The sequence below is a fragment of the Euprymna scolopes genome, chromosome 10 (genome assembly GCF_053919585.1).
Source record: "Euprymna scolopes isolate OS-2025 chromosome 10, ASM5391958v1, whole genome shotgun sequence".
NCBI lineage: Eukaryota > Metazoa > Mollusca > Cephalopoda > Sepiida > Sepiolidae > Euprymna > Euprymna scolopes.
The window spans coordinates 66,483,669-66,504,196 of NC_136491.1; the positions used below are offsets into that span (position 1 = coordinate 66,483,669).

A 20,528-nucleotide genomic window follows, 5' to 3' on the forward strand; every position below is an offset into this window, starting at 1 on the left:
CTCAGTAACTGTTTAATGGTTGGTATTTGATAGTGAGTGCGTTTCACTGCTTTATTTGCCATGTGTAAGTTGGCACATATTCTAATTTCTTCATTTAGTTTTGATATTATTACAGAGTGTGTCTTTCCACTCTTTCGATATCATTTTCCAGCATTTCCTTGATTTTTTTCCTCTCTATTGCTTGTTGGATATGAAATGCCAATTGTGCAACACATAATGTTGTCTATTGTAATTATGAGTTGGAAATTTCTCATTCCTCCTAATCCTTCCAACAAGGGTAGGTGTTGATCTAGAATTTCTTTTGTTGATTTTGAGATATTTTTTGCTGTAATTGATTTCATCTGTGGGGTAGTAATAAACCCTAGTTCAATAATGGCCTGCTTACTTAATGTTATCACCTTGATATGGCTTTGTAAAGAATACTTTGTGGACTTTTCTTCTGGAACCATCCGTCAGCATCATGAAAAATTCTCCTCTTAGTTGCATTGGAATATTCTCATAGGCTTTTGGTTTATAATTTGTTTCTTTTAATATTAAGTTTATCCATACTTTAAGGATTTCTTTAAACGTTTTGCCATCGATGGGATTGATGTCTGCTCCAGAATCTATTAATATTCCGACAGGTACATCATCAATATGGACAATTTCGTTATCTTCTGAATAAGTTTCACCTGAAAAACGAATGCCTGAGTGTCTGAATTATTCAGATTCGTCGATATTCGTTGCACATAATTGTGGCTGTCTGATATGTTCATTTTCGCCTTTACCACTGTTCATCTTTTTAAGCATTTTTTTTTCAAAGTGATTTATTACTCCGCAATAGTTACATTTTTTCCAAAATTTTGTTTGACTGTGTATGTAGTTGGAGCCATTACATCCGTAGAATTTTGTAACTGTTTTCAATGGATTGTTGTTTCTGGATTGTTTTCTATACCCACTGTTATCTTGTTGTTGCTTGTAATTTTGTGGATCTCTGGATACTCTCTTTCATTCGCTTCTATTTGCTTATCTTGTGTTTCAGTGGCTTCAAATATGGATGTTCTTTTGAAATATTTCCTCTACTGTTAAATTTCTTTCAAAGAAGCATTGTGTAATTTGACAAGCCTATTTCTACTAATTGGTCTACAATATCCTTATATTTGCAGAAATTGCATTTTGCTCCTTGTATACGTAGATGAGTGACATAATCATTTGCTGACTACCCATTTTCTTGACTAACCAATCTGAATTTATGTTTTTCAATGACTTTATTTGTTTTCTGGATAAAATATTCATCCAGCGCTATTTTTGTTGTTTTGTATGTAGGTTCAACTTGTCCTGGTGGTATTTCTAGTGTTAAATTTTTGAGAATATCTTTAAGTTTCTTTCTCCTGTAAAATTAAAACAGTGATAGTTGTCATTTATCATTTGTTAGATCAAACATAAATGCATCATTGATATGTTCACGCCATTCTCTCCATACTTGCTCCTGGTTGGAGCCAAACCAATTTAGGGGCTCTATTGTTGGCATAGAGGGAGCTATTTATTTCAAAATAATTTATTTACAAAGTTTTACTCGTTTTATTGTTGAATTTGAGTATTCTTTTCTCTTTGTAATATATTATGTATATATATGTAATATATTATGTATATACATGTAATATATTATGTATATATATATATATGTAATATATATATATATATATATGTAATATATATATATATATGTAATATATATATATATATATATGTAATATATTATGTATATATATATATATGTAATATATTATGTATATATATATATATATATGCAATATATTATGTATATATATATATATGTAATATATTATGCATATATATATGTAATATATTATGTATATATATATGTAATATATTATGTATATATATATGTAATATATTATGTATATATATATATATATATATATGTAATATATTATGTATATATATATATATGTAATATATTATTGCTTGTCAAAGTTATTTCCCTTTTTACTACTTAGTGCAATGAGGAAAAAGTGGTTTCTTAGTTTTGACGCCTCCAAACCCTAACCTCCTCTCCTTTTAGTATCAATGCTCAAATCCTTGTTTTGCCTCAGTTGTAATAAATGACTATTTTTTTTAAGGAAGTCTCTTGCTATGACAAGCTCCTAGAACTAACTTTCACCCGTATTTCAACTGGAAGACTTATATAAAATATGTAGCTAAGGGCACTGGGAAAATGGTTTGATCATTTTACCACTCCAGAAAGTATCGTCTTCTGATGCAATTCTTTCCCTATATTATAGTCAAATATGGTATAAGATGGAGTAACTTGACACATTTGAGTAGGTGCTGCTCAGGGCATTATTTTTATTTTTATTTTTTTTTAATTACGTTTTCACCCCAAACAAGGCACATTGTCACTTTGATGTAGAGGGCTACTATCAGGGACATAAGCATCAGAGGTACTGTGTAGGGAGTTGGGCAGCAAGATGTTGGTTCACATTACACTTGAACTTCTGCATGTCAGTATAATTGGGGAAGCAGGAACCCAGAAGGGAATTCCAAAGTCTAGCGGTTCTGGGGAAGAAACTACTGGAGTAGAAGGCTCTCTTACATCTAGGAATCTCAACTGTGAAGGGGTGGGATTTAGCTGCTTGTCAGGTTTGTCGGGGGTATTTACGTAGAGAGGGCACAAGTGCTTGCAGTTCGTCAGAACATTCACCGTTAAAGTACTTGTAGAACAGGCAGAGGGATGCAGCATTTCGTCGATGGGACAGAAGCTGAAGCTTAGATGACAGTTCAGGACCTATCAGATTGGCGACTCTCTTTTGAACCTTGTCTTGGAGCAAGACTAGTGGCAGATGCACCAGCTCAAATACGACAACAATACTCCATACATGGGCGAATGGTGGCCTTATAGAGGTACAGGATATTTTCGGGTGTTAGTAGCTTTCTAGCATGGTAGAAAGAACCCACCTTCTTCGCAGCATCCTGGCAATACTCTCAATGTAATTGTTCCAACTCATGTTTCCTGTGAACGTTAGACCGAGGAGTTTAAAGGATGTACTTTCAGATAAAGAGTCATTGGCCATTGTTATTGGTGGTAGAGAAGGTTTCTTGTAATTATTGAAGGAAACAAGTTTAGTCTTGGCAGCATTGACTGTTACCATCCATTTATGTCCCCATTCCACTACAGATCGGAGGTCATCCTCTAGTGCTTCTGCCATTTCTTTAGATATGTGTTCATTTGTTTTCCTGTCGTGTCTGTCATAGAGTGTGGTGTCATCAGCATATATACCCATCTCACAGGCAATTTTGTCAGGGAGGTCATTTATGAATATTAGGAATAATAGAGGTCCAAAGATAGACCCTTGAGGCACTCCCGCATTTATATCATATTGTTTCGATGTACGACTGTCGAGGACAACTTGGATTTTTCTCTTATCTAAGAAGGATTTAATTATGTTATGTATTCTCCCAGTGGCACTGTATGATCTGGTTTTCCTGAGAAGACCTTCATGTCATACCCTGTCAAAAGCCTTAGATATATCTAGAGCTACCGCTCTACCCTCCCTCGCTTTGTCCAGTGAATGGTATATACGTTCTGAGATTACAGTTAGGATGTCTGCTGTGGAACGGGCTTGCCTAAATCCATATTGTTGGTCATTCAGAAGTTTAGTATCTGTAAGGTGATGGACTAGAGCTTGGTTAATTATGGTTTCAAATATTTTGGCGAAAAGTAGGAGGAGGCTAATGGGCGATAGTTCACGGGTCAGTTCTTTCGCTAAAATTCTTGAAAACTGGTACTACAGAAGCAGTTTTCCAGCAGGCAGGAAAGCAAGATTCATTAAGGCACTTGTTGTAAAGTTTGGAGAGAACTGGAGCTACTTCGGCAGAGCACTTTTTTAATAGCAAAGCCGGAATGAGATCAGGTCCACATGCTTTTGCAGTGTCAAGATTTCTTATGATAGCGTGCACTTGAGAAGGGGTGATTTCCAGATCGTCTAGTGTGGTGTCTGTCCGCAAAGGAAAGTCAGGGAGGGGGTGGTTAGCAGGGTCCAGTGTGGAGTTGGAGGCAAACCGACTGGCAAGCATGTTAGCCTTCTCAGTTGCAGAGCAAACAGCCTCATGGTTGTTGGATAGTGGGGGAAGTGTTGACTTTGCAATCTAGTGAGAGATATGTTTTCTCTTCTTTACCCTAAGCCTTTCTCATAGAAGAGAGGTTAGTCTTTCTTGATTCTATCATTATTTCCATGTTAAGTGCTTGGCTGAACTCAAAACTTTATTTCTCCCCATAAAACCTTCACAGAAATAACTTCTTTCTTCCTTAATATATCTGAAGTCAAATGGAACTTCCATGAACAGTTCTTTTTGAGAATCTTTCCACCCATGGAACATATTACCATGGGACTGCTTCCTTACAGACTACAACATGGTTGTTTTCAAGTCCAATGTTAACAAATTCCTGCTCAGCCATACTCTGAAGTAATCAAAGATCCATAGTATTTTTCCATCATCCAATTGACAATGTCATTAACTCTTATCCTTTAGTGACTTTTGGCCTTGGCAATTGGTGAACCATTAGTATTTAAAAAAAACAGCTTTTATTTTATGAATCTTCTCAGTTGAAAAATTAATTAAAAATTTGCTATTATGTGTTTCATTCATAGATGAAAATATAGAAATTACTAGGTAAAAAAAAAATGAGGTAAAACTAACATAATTTTCGAATCGAGCAAATAGAAGTTAAGTTAGACCTTGTAAACAAGACAGGCCAAAGTAATCATTCATTATATACCAAAAAGGAAATAACAATTTAATCAAATAAATAGTGCACTCACCTTGATACTGGAAAAAAGCATGAGATTGCATAATATGGTGGATTATTAGAAATAGCAGTAGCAAGAGGAAAAGGGGAGGAGGTAGGGGGAGGATCATCACCATTATCATCTTCAGTACATGTGTTGCAAAATGGCTTATAAAGGTTTTTAGTTTTTCCTTTTTCTCTCAAATTCATCTTTTTCACTTCTTCCCATGCTTCCTCTATCAACTGGCCTTGCTACATCAACTGTTCTACTAACAAAAGAATTCTCATTCATTCTTTCACCATGAACATACCATTGAAGTATTTTATTCTGCTCACATCTCCCTATACTATTCAGATTTAATCTTCCTCTGAAGTCAGCAGATCCAAACCTGTCATTAAGACTCACATTAAACACATCCATTGTATTCTTTTCATATCATTTCCATCCATGCAACACATATCCTAAATACTTATTGGCCAGATTTGACTTCGATATATTTGCATAGACATGTCTTTAAGATTCATCTTTTACGAGACATCAGTAATGCTCTGCTCAAGTTCCCTGAAATTACTTCATCAACTCCTAACTCTTGCAATCATATCAACTCCTCCCTATGCACAAATAATATTACCAAAAAAAATAAAACCACACAATAACTTAGCCATCCATACTTTGTCCATACTTTGTCCATACTTGAGTTTTCAGTCATCTCCATTGTTTTACATTTCTTGCACACAAATTAGTTACCATTCCTTAAGCTACCTGTAATTCATGCATATTCAATATTTATAAGTATAACAAAAAAAAACTCAATATTTATGATTATAACAAAAAAAAAAAAAAAACTCTGTTTGCAATAAATTTTGTTTCAACCCAAAATTCTCATATTTTCATTATCACAGACTGTAATAACTGCATTGTTTTGCTTGAAGGAAAGTGACTCATATGGATGACTCTGTATTGTTTTCCCTCAACAAGTAATTTTTATTTTTGAGTGACAAACTTTGGAGAACTGAACTTCATCATAATGCTGTATCTGATAAAGTATGTAGAGTATGAATGAGATCTATTTCTTTTGAACGTACACACAATTCCTTGAATAATGATTAGTTGTGATTCAGTTGGCTAAAACAGGCAAATCCAAACTCATGTAGAAATACACCAATCGATTCAAATACTTCTGTGCATACCTGATTTTCAGCCATTTCTATTCAAACCAGTCCACATGTAATATAATTCAGTTATAGTCGAGACCTCAAGGTAAACCAACATAAATTTCCTCTCATTCTGATGATGAAAAGTGTAAATGAATCTCAGGTGAGTTAGATAACTTGAACTCAATTACTTTCCTGCAGTAATATTCACACATCAAACTAACTTTCCTTACATGTTTTTGTTCCTGTATTCCTATGTTTCTATTAAATAAAGCTGATTTTATTGCAGAGGAGATCCCTGGTCCTTTTAATAAAACTCAAAAACACAATTCCATTTCACAAACACATTCCTGCAGCCTCAACCTGTTATGTATTCCGGTTTTCACAACTCTGTCCTCCCCACTCCTTTCTCTACTCTTCTGTTCATGGAACTTTCCGGATTTCAACAGGAACTTTCAGGTTCAGCAATTTGAAGAGGCACTTATAGAAAAAAATGTGAATACTATTAATAACGTTACTATGCAACTTTCTGCTTCCAAACTTTTGATTTCAACAAAACAAATCAGCACTCAACATTACATATCAGCAAATCAGACACTCTGACATTATTAAAAAAAATACAGTGAAACAAAATGTTGAGTGAATACATTGTCCTTGTATTTATCCTGGCATAATATTCACTGTAAAATAGATTTTTTATCAGATTTTTATCCTTGTACATCTACTCTTAAAAAAAAATTAATTTAATATTTATGGAAAAAGCTTTATGTCCATTATTAAATCCAAAAACGTCTTTCAAATTCAAAATGTCCACCAATTCTAATGTTTTTCCATGTGACCCCCCCACCCCCACCCCCATATCAGTGAGAAAAGCATTATCGCTTTGAAAGTTTGTGGCGTTCAGATCTCATCATATCAGAATAAATAATTTTTTCCTTCTCAAGCCAAGGACTCATTTTTAAACAACATCTAAAACATGTAAATAAAGAAAAGATTTTTTTTTTAACTTTGCCGCATGTAATGAAATTATCATTGAATGATAATTGAAGTCCAATATTTCTTTGTTTCTTTCCTGTTGGAAGGAAAATTTACTTTTTAATAAATTTATGTTTACACTTTAAATTTTTTCATTTATTAAATTTCTTATTTTGTCTAAAAGTCGTTTTTCACAGTTGCTTATTAGAATTACATTTTTTTTTTTTTTTTTTTTTATTACATTTTCACCCCAAACAAGGCAAATTGCCACTTTGGTGTAGGGGGCTACTATCAGGGGCAACAACTACTGGGGTACTATGTAGGGATTTGGGCAGCAAGGTGTCGGTTCACGTTACACTTGAACTTCTGCACGTCAGTACTGTTGGGGAAGCAGGGACCTGGAATGGAATTCCAGAGTCTTGCGGTTCTGGGGAAGAAACTATTGGAGTAAAAAGATCTTTTACATCTAGGGACCTCTACAGTGTGGGGGTGGGATCTAGTAGCCTGTCGGGTTTGTCGAGGGTGCTCGCGTCGTGGGGGCACAAGTGATTGCAGTTCGTCAGAGCATTCACCACTAAAATACTTGTAGAAAAGGCAGAGGGATGCAACATTTCGTCGATGGGACAGAGGCTGAAGCTTAGATGCCAGTTCAGGGCCTATCAGGTTTGCGACTCTCTTTTGAACCTTGTCAAGGAGCGAGAGACTAGTAGCAGATGCACCAGCCCAGATGTGGCAGCAATACTCCATACATGGGCGAATGGTGGCCTTATAGAGGTACAGGATACTTTCGGGTGTTAGTAGTTTTCTAGCACGGTAGAGAGAGCCTACCTTTCTTGCAGCGGCCCTGGCAATGCCTTCAATGTAATTGTTCCAACTCATGTTTCCTGTGAACGTTAGGCCAAGGAGTTTGAAAGATGGACTCTCAGATAAAGAGTCGTTGGCCATTGCTATGGGTGGTAGAGAGGGTTTCTTGTAATTATTGAATGAAACTAGTTTAGTCTTGGTAGCATTGAATGCGACCAACCACTTTTGTCCCCATTCCACTACAGATCGGAGGTCTTCCTCTAGTGTTTCTGCCATTTCTTTAGAAATGTGTTCATTCGTCTTCCTGTCGTGTCTGCCATAGAGTGTAGTGTCATCAGCATATATACCCATCTCAGAGGCAATGTTGTCGGGGAGGTCATTTATGAATATCAGGAACAATAGAGGTCCAAGGATAGAACCCTGGGGCACTCCCGCATTTATATCATATTGTTTAGATGTGCGACCGTCGAGGACTACCTGGATTTTTCTCTTATCTAAGAAGGATTTAATTATGTTAAGTATTCTACCAGTGATACCGTATGATCTGATTTTACTGAGGAGACCCTCATGCCATACCCTGTCAAAAGCCTTAGATATATCTAGAGCTACCGCTCTGCCTTCCCCCGCTTTGTCCAGTGAATGGTATATACGTTCAGAGATCACAGTGAGGATGTCTGCTGTGAAACGGGCTCGTCTAAATCCATATTGTTTGTCAGTCAGTAGTTTAGCATCTGTAAGATGATGATGGACTATTTATTATGAGCCAATATAAAGAGCCATTTGACCCCAGTTATCAGACATTTCTGTCAGCCCAAGCTAAAATGGTAACTTTTTCTTTTTTAAAACCTGTTAAAATTGGAGTTGACTTGGTGGCCTTTTTCTATACATTTAGTTATGTCCCTTGTCTTGAATGTTATGTCCCTTGTCTTGAATGAATATTCAATATGACATCCGACCAACAGTAACATATATTTATGCTACATCATGGGAAGTACTAAGTGAACTAACATTAAAGAGCATATTCTTTCATGTAACAGATATTATATCTGTTCAACTTATGTTGAAACACAATTGAAAGAAATATGACGTCATTTATGAAGCAGCCACCTATTTTGCAGAGTGAAAAATTGTACTTTGAATGGAAACGAGACTTAAGTATATGGTCTATCTTAATGGATTTACCTAAGGAAAAACAGGGCTCAGCCGTATTTTTGTCATTGCCACAAAAGAATGTGTTTAACACTTAGACATCACAGATATCAGATAAATTAATGGATAATAATTACGGACAAGTTGGATGAGATATATTTAAGGAGTAAAAACACAATGGCATACATGTCATTCAAGGAATTTTACTCTTACAAAAGAGCTGCTGAAATAAACATAAACGACTTTTTGAATAATGAATTCTTGTACCAGAAATTATTTAAATACGGAATTTCTCTGCCAGAAAGAGTCCAAGCATTTTGTTTTAAATGCAGCGAATGTATTGGAAAAAACGACAAATTAGAGAGGACAACATGTGGAAGTTAAACTTACAAAGCAATGAAGGATAATTAAAAAAAGTGTCGTCTGATATTTCTTCATTGGAATGAAAAGCAGTTCCCGCTATCAAGGAAGAAATTGAAACTGTAAATTTCAATTAGAACGGAAGCAAAAGGAAACAAAATTCTATCGAGGAAACAAAACAAATCCAACGGATAAACAAGATAGGACAATACATGGTTTCAAATGTGGTTCTATTAGGCATTTTGCTAGAGATTGTACTGGTTTTAGTCCTAGAAATAGTAACACTGTTGTAGATTCAAATCATGTACACCTCTCATTACTTAATTTCGAGTCCTGTTATCGAACACTGATTAAATGATTCTAATATAAAAATGTCCAATCTTGTAAAAGACACTGGCTATGGCAGTGTTGGATTCTGCCTGTTCAAGAACTGTTACTGGAGAACTTTGGTTTAATGTATTTTTTGGTACATTAAATGACAGAGATAAGCAGTTAGTGACGACTTGAACATCCAACAGAATATTTCCCCTCTTTGGTTTCCATACATAAAGTAAATTACACAGTACATAAAGATCATTTGATACTAAAAATATTCATAATTGTATTTCTAAAAGAGAGGAGAAAAAACATGAGAAATATTTGGAATCAAGTCTCCCTTTGCTGTTATTTCAGATCATTTAAAACCATAGTAGCAAGTTTTAGTTTCTCCACTTGTGTCCATCCATAGATTGCAATGTCTTATCAGAACTGTTACTGGAGAACTTTGGTTTAATGTATTTTTTACATTAAATGACAGATATAAGCGATTAGTGAAGACTTTTAAATCCAACAGGACGTTTTATTTTGGTGATGGATGGCAATTAAAAGGTATCAGAGCATACATTTTCATGTATGCTCTGATACCTTTTACAACATCATCAAAAATGATTTATCCTTGTTACTAAGTCATAAACCAATGAAAACTGCTGACTGATACTAGATTTTAAAAGTGACAGATGTATAAAATTGCAAAAGATAACTTCTGGACATCGACAAATATGCTTTTGCAGGCTGAAAAGTCACTAAACTTTGTGTTACATTGTGAAGCCTTAAAAAGATGCTCTAGAATGAAGAAAAGAATGAAAGTTGAGAAATTACATAAACAGTTTGCTCTTGCATCAAAAGAGAAATTGGTATCATTCGCGAGAGGCAGTAGGTTCTTTAAGGATGAGGAGTTTGACTCTTATTAAGGATGTCTGTGATTCATGTTCAGTTTATTTAAGGCTTAAAAGATCCCCTCTTCGTCCGGTGGTGGAGTTGGCTCTTGGAAGCCGGTTTAATGACACTGTATGTATGAACTTGAAATAATTCAGACATAAGCAATGCTGGATTTTACACCTAATTGACACATCCACTAGGTACTCTGCTGCCGGACTGATTTAAAACCAAGAAGAGTGAATAAATTATTCCGAACATACTTTTAATGTGGATAGCAAATTTTGGAGTTCCCAAACGCTTCTTGAGTGATAATATGTGAGAATTTAATAACGATGGTTACAGAGAAATGAATGAAAAACTGAATATTGAAACTACAGCCGCTGAAAGTCCATTCAGACACTGTGGAATGTCACAATCTAATATTGGCTGAAGCAATGGAGAAAATATTGGAAGATGAGACATGTGAATCAGAAATAGCTTTAGCTTGGACTGTTAGTGCCAAAAATGCTCTTCAGAATCATTCTGGACATAGCCCAAATGAGCTTGTTTTGGGATCAGAACATAAATACACCGTCAGTTTTAATAGTTACCCGCATTAGACGCTTCCACAACCAGTGATATGGTTAGAATGAATTTAAATGCTTTACATTCTGTGAGAAAAAGGTTTATGAAGGCTGAATCAAGAGAAAAAATTCAGAGAGCACTGCGTTTTGATATAAGACATTATGCAGATGACGGATTTATGACAGGGACAGTGTTTACTATAGAAGACAAAACTATAAAGGATGGCGTGGCCCTGCCAAAATTTTGGGTAAAGAGGGTCAATGTATATTGATCCGACATGGAGGAGCATTCTACAGGATGCATCGATGTCACTTGATGAAGGTAAACAAAGACCTTGGAAGGCCAAGGAATAAAGAAAATACAATTCCTTTAATGAGATGAATGAAGTCTTGGAAAAGGAAGTTGAAGACCAATATAATGAAAATTCCAATAGTAACAGGGAGGAACTGAAAGGCCGAGTAAAGGGAAAATAGTGGAATATAAAATGATTGGAAGTAATGAGTGGAAAAAAGGAAAGATTATGAGTATGCAACCAAAATCAACTGGAAATTGTGGCCATTGGCGGAATATAGAACCAGCTGCAGAAAATGAATGTCCAGTGTGTATCAATTGGGATAAGGTTGATCAATGGCGAGAGCTTCCCCATGTAACAGGAGATCATGAAGAACATGTTTTCCTCACAACTGAACAAGAAAGAATAAGCAAAAAATGTGATTGATGCAAAAAGAGAAAGAAATAAAAAACATGAAAACTCATGAAGGTCCAAAATGCATATCAACAAAATGGTTGGTAACAGAGAACGTGAAGGATAACAAAAAGATAACGAAGGCTCATCTTGTAGCATGTGGCTATGAGGAAAATTCACATAACCTAAAAACAGACTCTCCAACATGCAGCCGTGAATCTATGCATCTTGTAATGTTAACATCTTGTAACGTTAACAGCTTGTAACGTTAACAGCCTCCGTTAAGAATTGGCAGGTGGAGATCTTTGATTTCACCCCAGCATTTTTTCAAAATAATATGCTTGAGAAAAAAGTATTTCTCAGACTACCATCTGAGGCACAAGTGTGGAAGCTAAAAAGATATATTTCTGCATTGAATGATGCGCCCTGTTCAGGGTACTCAGGAATTAACTAAACTAAAAGGAATGTTTCTTTGGCAGGATTTAATGCAATGTTTCTTTGGCAGGATTTAACCGAGAACTTGATTGGTATTCTGGCAATGCATGTAGATGACTTTATATTTTGTGGACAAGATTATTTTTTTAAAAAATGTGATTTCAGAATTAAAGAAAATATTCAAGGTTGGAATGCATAAAAATGGAACTTTCAAATTTCTGGGATTGTGCGTCAGACAAATGGAAGATGGGATCGTTATAAACCAAAATAATTATGTGTCATTTATTTCTCCAATAGATATAAAGAAAGGAAAATCCTTAACGAAAAATGATAAGCTGAGTGAAGAGGAGACAGATTTAAAAAGAGTAAATGAAGTCAAATGATGTGGGTGTCAAACTCGACCTGATGTATCATTTGATGTGTGTAGGATGAGTAATACTGGAAAATCTCCGAAAGTGAAATTACTTTTTGAAGCCAACAAGTCACTATTAAAGCTTAAATCAAAGACAGGTTCCATATCCTTTCCACAGCTGGGAAATCTTTCAGATTTGAGTATTGTTTGCTATTCTGATGCTACCTATGCCAGCTTGGAGGATGGTTCCTCACAGGATGGATTTATCATCTTTGTTTATGGTAAGATAAATAGACTTACTACTATATGCTGGTCATCAAAAGAACTTGACTGAGTAACAAAGAGCCCATTAGCATCCGAGACTTGTTGATATGCATTTTGGACCTATGTTAGGGACATATTCATACACTTCATAAGTTTTCATGTTTTCTGATGCAGGTCTATTGATAGTTACCATGCTGCAAGAGATTTTCAAACTACCCAACTTGCCTGAAGTACTTTGCAAAACAGACCTTAAAATCATCAAATCTTGTAAGTGACAGACGTTTGAGAGTTGATGCAGTCAGAGTAAAGGAAATGTTGGTAAAGGAAGAAATCCAAATTGAATGAATCAGGGGACAGGAACAGGTTGCAAACTGTTCAACAAAGATGAGAGCCGCTACTGAAATTCTAAGAGACTTGTTGTGTTAATAACCTTTTTTTGTTCGCTGTTTTTTTTTTTATTGTTGGAACTCTGACTTACACCTGAAGACACCAGCAATGTTAAAGTTGGAGTTATCAAACTTGGTGTCCTTCTTCTATATATTTAGTTATGCCCCTTGTCTCGCATGGATATTCAATATGGCGTCCAGCCAGCACGTGTTTATCCTACATCATGAGAAGTACTAAGTGAACTAACAAAACCCACCAAACTAGTTTCTTGTAACATCAGGCAACTATGTGGAAATAACCCTAACCCCACTTCCACCTGGGTTATTATGATTAAATAACTTATCAGCTCATTTTAGCTTTCTTTTCGATATTTTAATTTTTTTCATACCGTTTGGGAAATATTTTTAATAAAAATTTTGACATTTTTTTATGATAAAACTCATCTGTCTTTGCTATTTTATGAAAGTTTAGACATTTTTAGTTCCTCGGTAAAAGGAGGGTGGACGTGTAAATTCACCTTTATCCATTCGTCCATTCATCTGTCTGCACTTTTTTCAATAACTACGCCTTGGACATTTTGCACAAATATTAAACATGATATCAGTAAAAAAGTAAGAGAACGGATTTTCCAGGAAAACTTCGGTTGCCCCCCCCCCCGGGATGCCTTTCGGGTTAAAATGACTAAAATTGACACTTGTATTTATTAAAAATAATTGATGCCTTGGATTTTTATAAAACTTTCTGAAAAGTTATATCTAACTGATTACTGATTTCTATATAATTTTGTTTGTCTATACTTCGCAATAACTTTTGGGTGTGCCCCAGGGGCTCTTTTAGGGCTAATAAAAACACTCCATTTTTAGGACTATTTTACCATATTTGTCCAAAATTCTTTTGTCTATTTAGCAGTTTTGCATGGTGCTGAACTCAAATCTAAATATGTTAAAGCCTTGAGGACTTTCTATAATTTGTTGCCTTTGATAATTTTCATCATTTGTTGCCTTTGATAATAATTTTCATAATTTGTTGCCTTTGATAATTTTCATAATTTGTTGCTTTTGATAATAATTTTCATAATTTGTTGTCATTATGAATCTTACTGGGAATCTTTTTCATAATGAGTTCCTATCAAGCAACTTTACTAGAATTAGAAATCATGTAACAGTGCATATACACATGCATTTTGTTTTATGCACAACAGTACAGACTTCCCTGTGGTGCACCAGTAATACTTCTCAGTGCTTGCAACAGTTCAGATCTACTTGCACTCTATGCTCACAACAGTGCATTGGCTTAAATCACTCTCCCATACCCAATCTTCATTGTCACAAATATACCTACCCAACACTTTTTTAAACTTTCACATTCTCAGCTAGCAATAACTTGGCACATCTCCATTTACTTTCTTAGCTACTACAACGATGCATGGCAGGATATAAAAAAAAAAAGAAAACTGTTATATTTCAGTGCAATTTCTTTAGCTGAAGACAATAACTTTCGTTCAATGGCGTTGGACTAGCCATCAGTAGATAAATATGTTAGCTCTAGAATTTTCGGTACTCATGCAGAGTGATCTGTGCTGAAATAATAACGTTATTATTTAAAAAGCCATTCTTACCATGGGAAGGGGAGGGTGTTTTGTACCTATTCTGTACTTTAACCTTACAATTGAATAAAAAACATATAAAACTTTAATTAAACGTGGAAATACAATTTAAAAAATAGCGCGGATCACTCTCTGCATTAGCACCGAATTTTCTATCTGAAAATAACAGTATATTCCTATCCTTACAACAGATGAACAACTACAAATTAAAAAGTTTATTTAATGATGTTAAAACGTGAGGATCACTTTTAAATTATAACGTTCTATTAAATTGATACCTCACTTTTCGGTCAATCAGCAAAACTGTTTTTATTAAGCTATTTCTGTGGTGTAAAAGAAAAATTGGGTTTGTATTACTGTACACATAGATTCGAAAAAGTTGTCAAAAAAACAAATATATAACAAATAAATGTTATCAAAGGCAAGATAAGTTACTTTTCTACCAAACTGGATATAATTTTCGTGTTTTTATTCAATTTAACATGTTTATTCAGCTCGAAAAGCATACAGTGTTTACTGATGTATTGGAAAATTCAAAATGGCGCCGACTCTCTCCTTAACACGGTAAGTTCGGGAAAAAGTGTTATAAATAATAAACTAGACAAAATACTGTTAGAAATTCGCTCAATATATGTTACCCACCGTGATATAACTTGACATATATTCGGTGGTTTTTTAATAGTATTTTGTCTAGTTTATTATTTATAACACTTTTTCCCAAACTTACCGTGTTAAAGAGAGAGTCGGGCGCCATTTTGAATTTTCCAATACATCGGTAAACAATGTACGTTTTTCAAGCTGAATAAACATGTTACATTGAATAAAAACACAAAAAATATATCCAGTTTGATAGAAAAGTAACTTATCTTGCCTTTGATAACATTTATTTGTTATATCTGTTTTTTGACAACTTTTTCGAATCTATGTGTAAACCCACAGCCTTTGTTTATGCTCGCGCGTAGCGTAAACGACGGCTAGGTTGTGAAATGGAAAATAGTCCCAGAGTTCAGGGATTAACACCATACAAACGGTAAATTTGCGACGGAAACGGTTACCATATTCTTTTAAAGCACACTGAAAACTACAAAAAAAACAAAAAAACTATTGTTTTTCTATACGAATGTGAGACGAGTCTTAAAGTAAAATAATACCGATTTTTCTTCATTTTTTTTTAATTTCCTCGTGTCTTTATTGAAAGATGGAAACAGAAAAAGAAATCGAAAAACCTTTTAGCCAATAAAGACTAAAATGCCCCCTTGGCCAGCAAGTGGGTACTCATTTTAAGTTAAATTTACATACACCCACTTTTCGAAAAAGTAATTTCTTCATATCATGAAAACTATTTTTTGCGAGGGAAACGGTTTTCAGATTCGTTTTTAGCATACCGAAATTTACAAAAAAAATATTTTGTTATATACGGACGTGAGACGGATCTTAATGTAAAATTTTACCAAATATTCTAACATTTCGTAGGCAATCTCATCAAACGTTGCATTTTTTCATCGCCTTGTCCAAATAACACCGTGTGAAGTAAAACAAAAAACAAAAAAAACTTATAAACCTCAATAATGGCCAAATGCGGTCGAAATAATCGTTGTCCCAGTGAACTGAGTTTACAGGATATTCAGGAAAAGAGATGTTTATTCCTGTCTGAATCGATTGATTATATTCGCGATCCCATCTCCTATGAAGAATTTTTTTCGCGTTATCTGCTTCCAAACAAACCGTGTATTTTGTCACCGCAGGTCACACAACTTTGGAAAAGTCGTAATGAATGGGTGACGCATGACGGAAAACCGAATTTCGAGTTCCTAGAGGAAACATTTGGTTTGTATATAAATGATTAAAATAATATGCATGAATGTTAAGTTTTCTATATTTGGTTAGGAACGATGACATTTCTGCTTGACACTAATTTTAAAATGTTGTGAAGAAGACGTGACTGACCTTTTTTTTTTTGTGAGTAACTTTCAAATTTGTGACGAGCGCTTCCGCTTCACATAGACAATTAAATCTGAATCAATTAATTGTATTTATGTTCAATTATCGAATTAGAGAAGGTGATATTTCAACGTACTTTTAAAATAAAATCAAAATATATTATCTAAAATTATCAAGAAAAAAATCAGGGAAAGATAACTCTCATTTAGAAAAAACAAAAACTGGGTTTATATTTTTCAGAATTATATTTCTCGTCAGTTATAAATCACCGGTTGTGCTAGGAAATAACTTTAGTCGCTTCTGGGCCATAACTGCGACTGCGCCCTTCGTGTAAATTAGAAAGGCCACACTATAACGGCTATAAATCTGTCTTAAAAAAAAAAAAAAATTTTTTTTTTTTTTTTTTACATGTATGAATTCTGTTCTCCAGAAATTTTCTGTGCATTATTTTGATAACAGACAATAAGATTTTGCTTACTTTATAATTACGATAATCGTGAAGAAAGAGAGAACCTGTTTCCTCCGTTTGACTATAAGTGGCGTTACTGTCTGTCCATCCAGTTACGGAAGCACAAAATGTATATAATGGCACCCTTGAAATAAAATAAATGGTTTTGTTATATATATTTTTTTGTTTTGCAAACATATTTAAGTTTTATTTTTCCACACATTTACGGTTGTTGTTTTTTTTTTTTTTTTTCAGGCATAAACTAGATATTTTTGAAATATTCTTCTTTTTGAAAAGTTTGCTTATGCACTTATTGTACCGCGCTATTTTTTAATAGTAGTTTCAAGTAAGATTCAGGTTTTACAATATCCTTTTTCAAATATATATATAAATACTCGCGGAAAAGGTAAAATAAGTGCAGAAAAATTTTTAAAAAAGGGCGGGGGGGTCCATAAAAAAAAAAGATAAAAGAAAAAACGTTTTTTTATTATTATTATTATTATTATTATTATTATTATTATTGTGAGAGCGTAAAAAATACTCGCGGAAAAACGGTTGTACCCATAAATATGTTTAAAAGAAAAATATTTCAAAAACATTTAGTTTATGCTTGCAAAAAAAAAACCGTAAATGTTTGAAAATAAACCAGCAACAAAACGTAAATGTTTGGAAAAATAAAACTTACATATGTTTGCAAAAACAAAAACAAAAAACGTAAATATGTTTGAAAAAAAAAAATAAAACTTAAATATGTTTGCAAAAAAAAAAAAAAAAAATGTTTAAAATTAAAATATAAGAAAAGCATTTATTTTTATTTCAAGGGTGCCATCATATACATTTTATGCTTCCATAACTGGGTGAATAGACAGTAACGCCATCTATAGTCAAACGGAGGAAACAGTCTCTCTGTCTTTCTTCGCGGTTACCACTATGGCGATACTTTTGTTTACGACTCTCAATTTTGTAACAATAAAAAAAAACTTGTAAATAATTTATTTAAAAATAAATCAGTATGTTTCGATAACTGGTTTTGTCTTTCCTTTTCTGGACAACGTAGATGTCGCCACTTTTTTTTTTTTTTTTTTTTAATTAAATCTGTTTATAAAACAAAAAGTGAATTTATGCGTCTGTAGTTTATGTTCCTAATACAACCGGTGTTTAGTCAAAATATTTCCCTTTCTAAAATTTGGTATTTGTACAGGTTATTCAAGACATTAAAAAAAATGAAAATATCGAAAAAAAAAAAAAAAAAAGGTTATATTGCACGTATCCGTTATGGAATGAAGTTCTCCGAAAAAAAAATTTCACTTCATTTCATCAAGTAGTTTTTTTTTTTTTTTTTTTTTTACAGCGAAAAACAATTATGATACCGAGCAAAAGGTTAGATTTTTAGGAAGAAAAGCTAGTATTAAAAATGGGGAGGGGGTGTCGGCGCTTTACATTGAGTTATCTCCCCGTAGCGTAGGCACCGCCAAAAATGACCGAAAAATCAAGTTGTTGTTGTTTTTTAAAATGAAATCACATTTATTAAAATCCATTATTTCTGAGTAACTTTTTTTTCCAGAAAGATAAAACCCTGAATTTTATCATATAGAAAGCAGAATAATGTAAAACTTTTTCTATTTTTAATTAAATTTGAAATGTTAAATTTTCCCCAAAAGTTAACAATAGGCGTTTTTTGTTTTGCACAAAAACGTATATAAATAGTTGAAAAAAAAAAAAAAAAAAAAAGGTTTTTGAAAGAATTAATTTGTTTATTTCTTGTCTAACTAAGATTTGGGGTGATTTTCTATGAGAATATGCAAAAATATTATAATATAAGTACCTGGATTTCAAATAATTCCACTTATTCAACCAGTTACTTCGAGTCGATTTGATTACTCTGTTTACATAAAAAAAAATATATATATATAAAAAGCAAACTACGGAAGACCAAAAAGCCAAAAAAAAACTTATTTTTCAGTGACGAAAATTTCTATTCATTATTAACACTGAGGCTGGCCAGTACCAGATGGGTGACCATTTGTATGAGTTTGGTTTTTAATGTGTATGTGTGTGGGGGCCAGGCTCTCAAAAATGGGGAGGGGGGTAATTTAAAGCGGAATAAAAAAAATTATTTCAGAGCGTTTGGTCCACCGTAGTCGAAAGGCGGCAAACGTTTCCAAACTGGATCGAAAAAATTTTGTGATATTTTTAACACAAAGGGCACAATATTTATCGAATTTTTTTTTTTTGTATTGATTCTTCAAAGCATGCCCTGTTTAATAATGGTCATGCATTATTCGGCTCGCTAAAAAGAAATTGTTAATTTATTTATCAAAGATTTTAAAATGGCTTTTTTTCGTATAAATATTAAAAAAAATTTTTTTTTTGTTTTGCTTAACTTAAATTAATTATTTTACTTAACATATTCACCGAATTTCACACTTCAAAACTCAAAAGTGGGATAATTAAACGCAATCGAAGTTCTGATATTCAGACATCAAAATAAGGTATGCAAACAAGTTTTTTTGTTGTTGTTTTTTAAATCTATAATCCCGTCCCTTACAACAACACAATATGTTTTGTTCAGTTTCAGATGATTATTTTAAGCATATTTGGAACCCCCTTAAAGCAAAAAAATATATATATATATAAATATTGTTCATGAAAAATAAGTACACTGTTATAAAGTTCATTCTTCTCTTAATAATCGCTGAAAATTTCGTATTGATTGGATAATTACCTGATTTTTAGTAGATTTTTAAAAAGACGGTCCATCAAAAAGTACTTGCCTGCCCCCCCCCCCAGTTTTGGCAGTGCCTACCGTAGCGAGTTGAACAAATTCTATAATGGCTGACTTCAACGCGCTCTCATAAGAACGTGTTTTTCCGCTGTAAAATAAAAAATACTCGATCAAATTAAATGAAATTTTTTTTCGGAGATCTTCAGTCCAAAACGGATACGTACAATATAACCTTTTTTCGATATTTTCATTTTTGAATGTCTTGATTAAACTGTACAAGTACCTAAAATTTAAATTTTAGAACGGCTGATAATTTTTTTGAATAGATGCCTTAATTAAATTACATATAATGGGCGGATGTACACAAGTGAGCCCCCCCCCCCAAAAAAAATAGGCAATGACTACCATGTTGAATGCAGCGCGTTGCAGGGAGCGTTCGTTAAACCAGAAATGTTTTTTGTTTAACAAACGCTCCCCGCAACGTGCTGCATTCAACATTGTAGTCGGTGCCTATTTCACAATGGGGGCCTCACTCATGTATGTCAGCAACAATTAAATTTATAAATATTTATTCACAGATCAGGCAAAGCCAAACTCTTTGCCAAGAACTTTGCAGCTAATTCTACCCTTTGTGACCAAGGCCGCCAAGTCCCAATATTTCCTCCTGTATCAAAAAACACGCTATGTGACAT

The 20,528-nt window shown here is 33.8% G+C and overlaps 2 protein-coding genes across 5 annotated transcripts in view; one reads left to right on the top strand and one right to left on the bottom strand.

The window, feature by feature from the left end:
- The window catches only part of LOC145286037 (uncharacterized), a 56,622-nt gene extending 39,287 nt beyond the window's left edge, over positions 1-17,335 (bottom strand). The window contains exon 1 of one of the 4 annotated variants that reach the window (XM_080134661.1): positions 17,142-17,335. In XM_080134661.1, the coding sequence (XP_079990787.1) occupies positions 17,142-17,309 (168 nt within the window). In that variant the 5' untranslated portion in view covers positions 17,310-17,335. Of the gene's footprint in view, positions 1-4,823; positions 4,981-16,283; positions 16,423-16,669; positions 16,838-17,141 lie in introns of those variants that run through there. The other 3 variants (XM_080134664.1, XM_080134663.1, XM_080134662.1) reach the window with 3 other exon arrangements.
- The window catches only part of LOC145286039 (2-oxoglutarate and iron-dependent oxygenase JMJD4-like), a 47,883-nt gene continuing 43,645 nt past the window's right edge, over positions 16,291-20,528 (top strand). The window contains exon 1 of the mRNA XM_080134665.1: positions 16,291-16,549. Coding sequence (XP_079990791.1) covers positions 16,291-16,549 — 259 coding nt within the window. The remainder of the gene's footprint in view (positions 16,550-20,528) is intronic.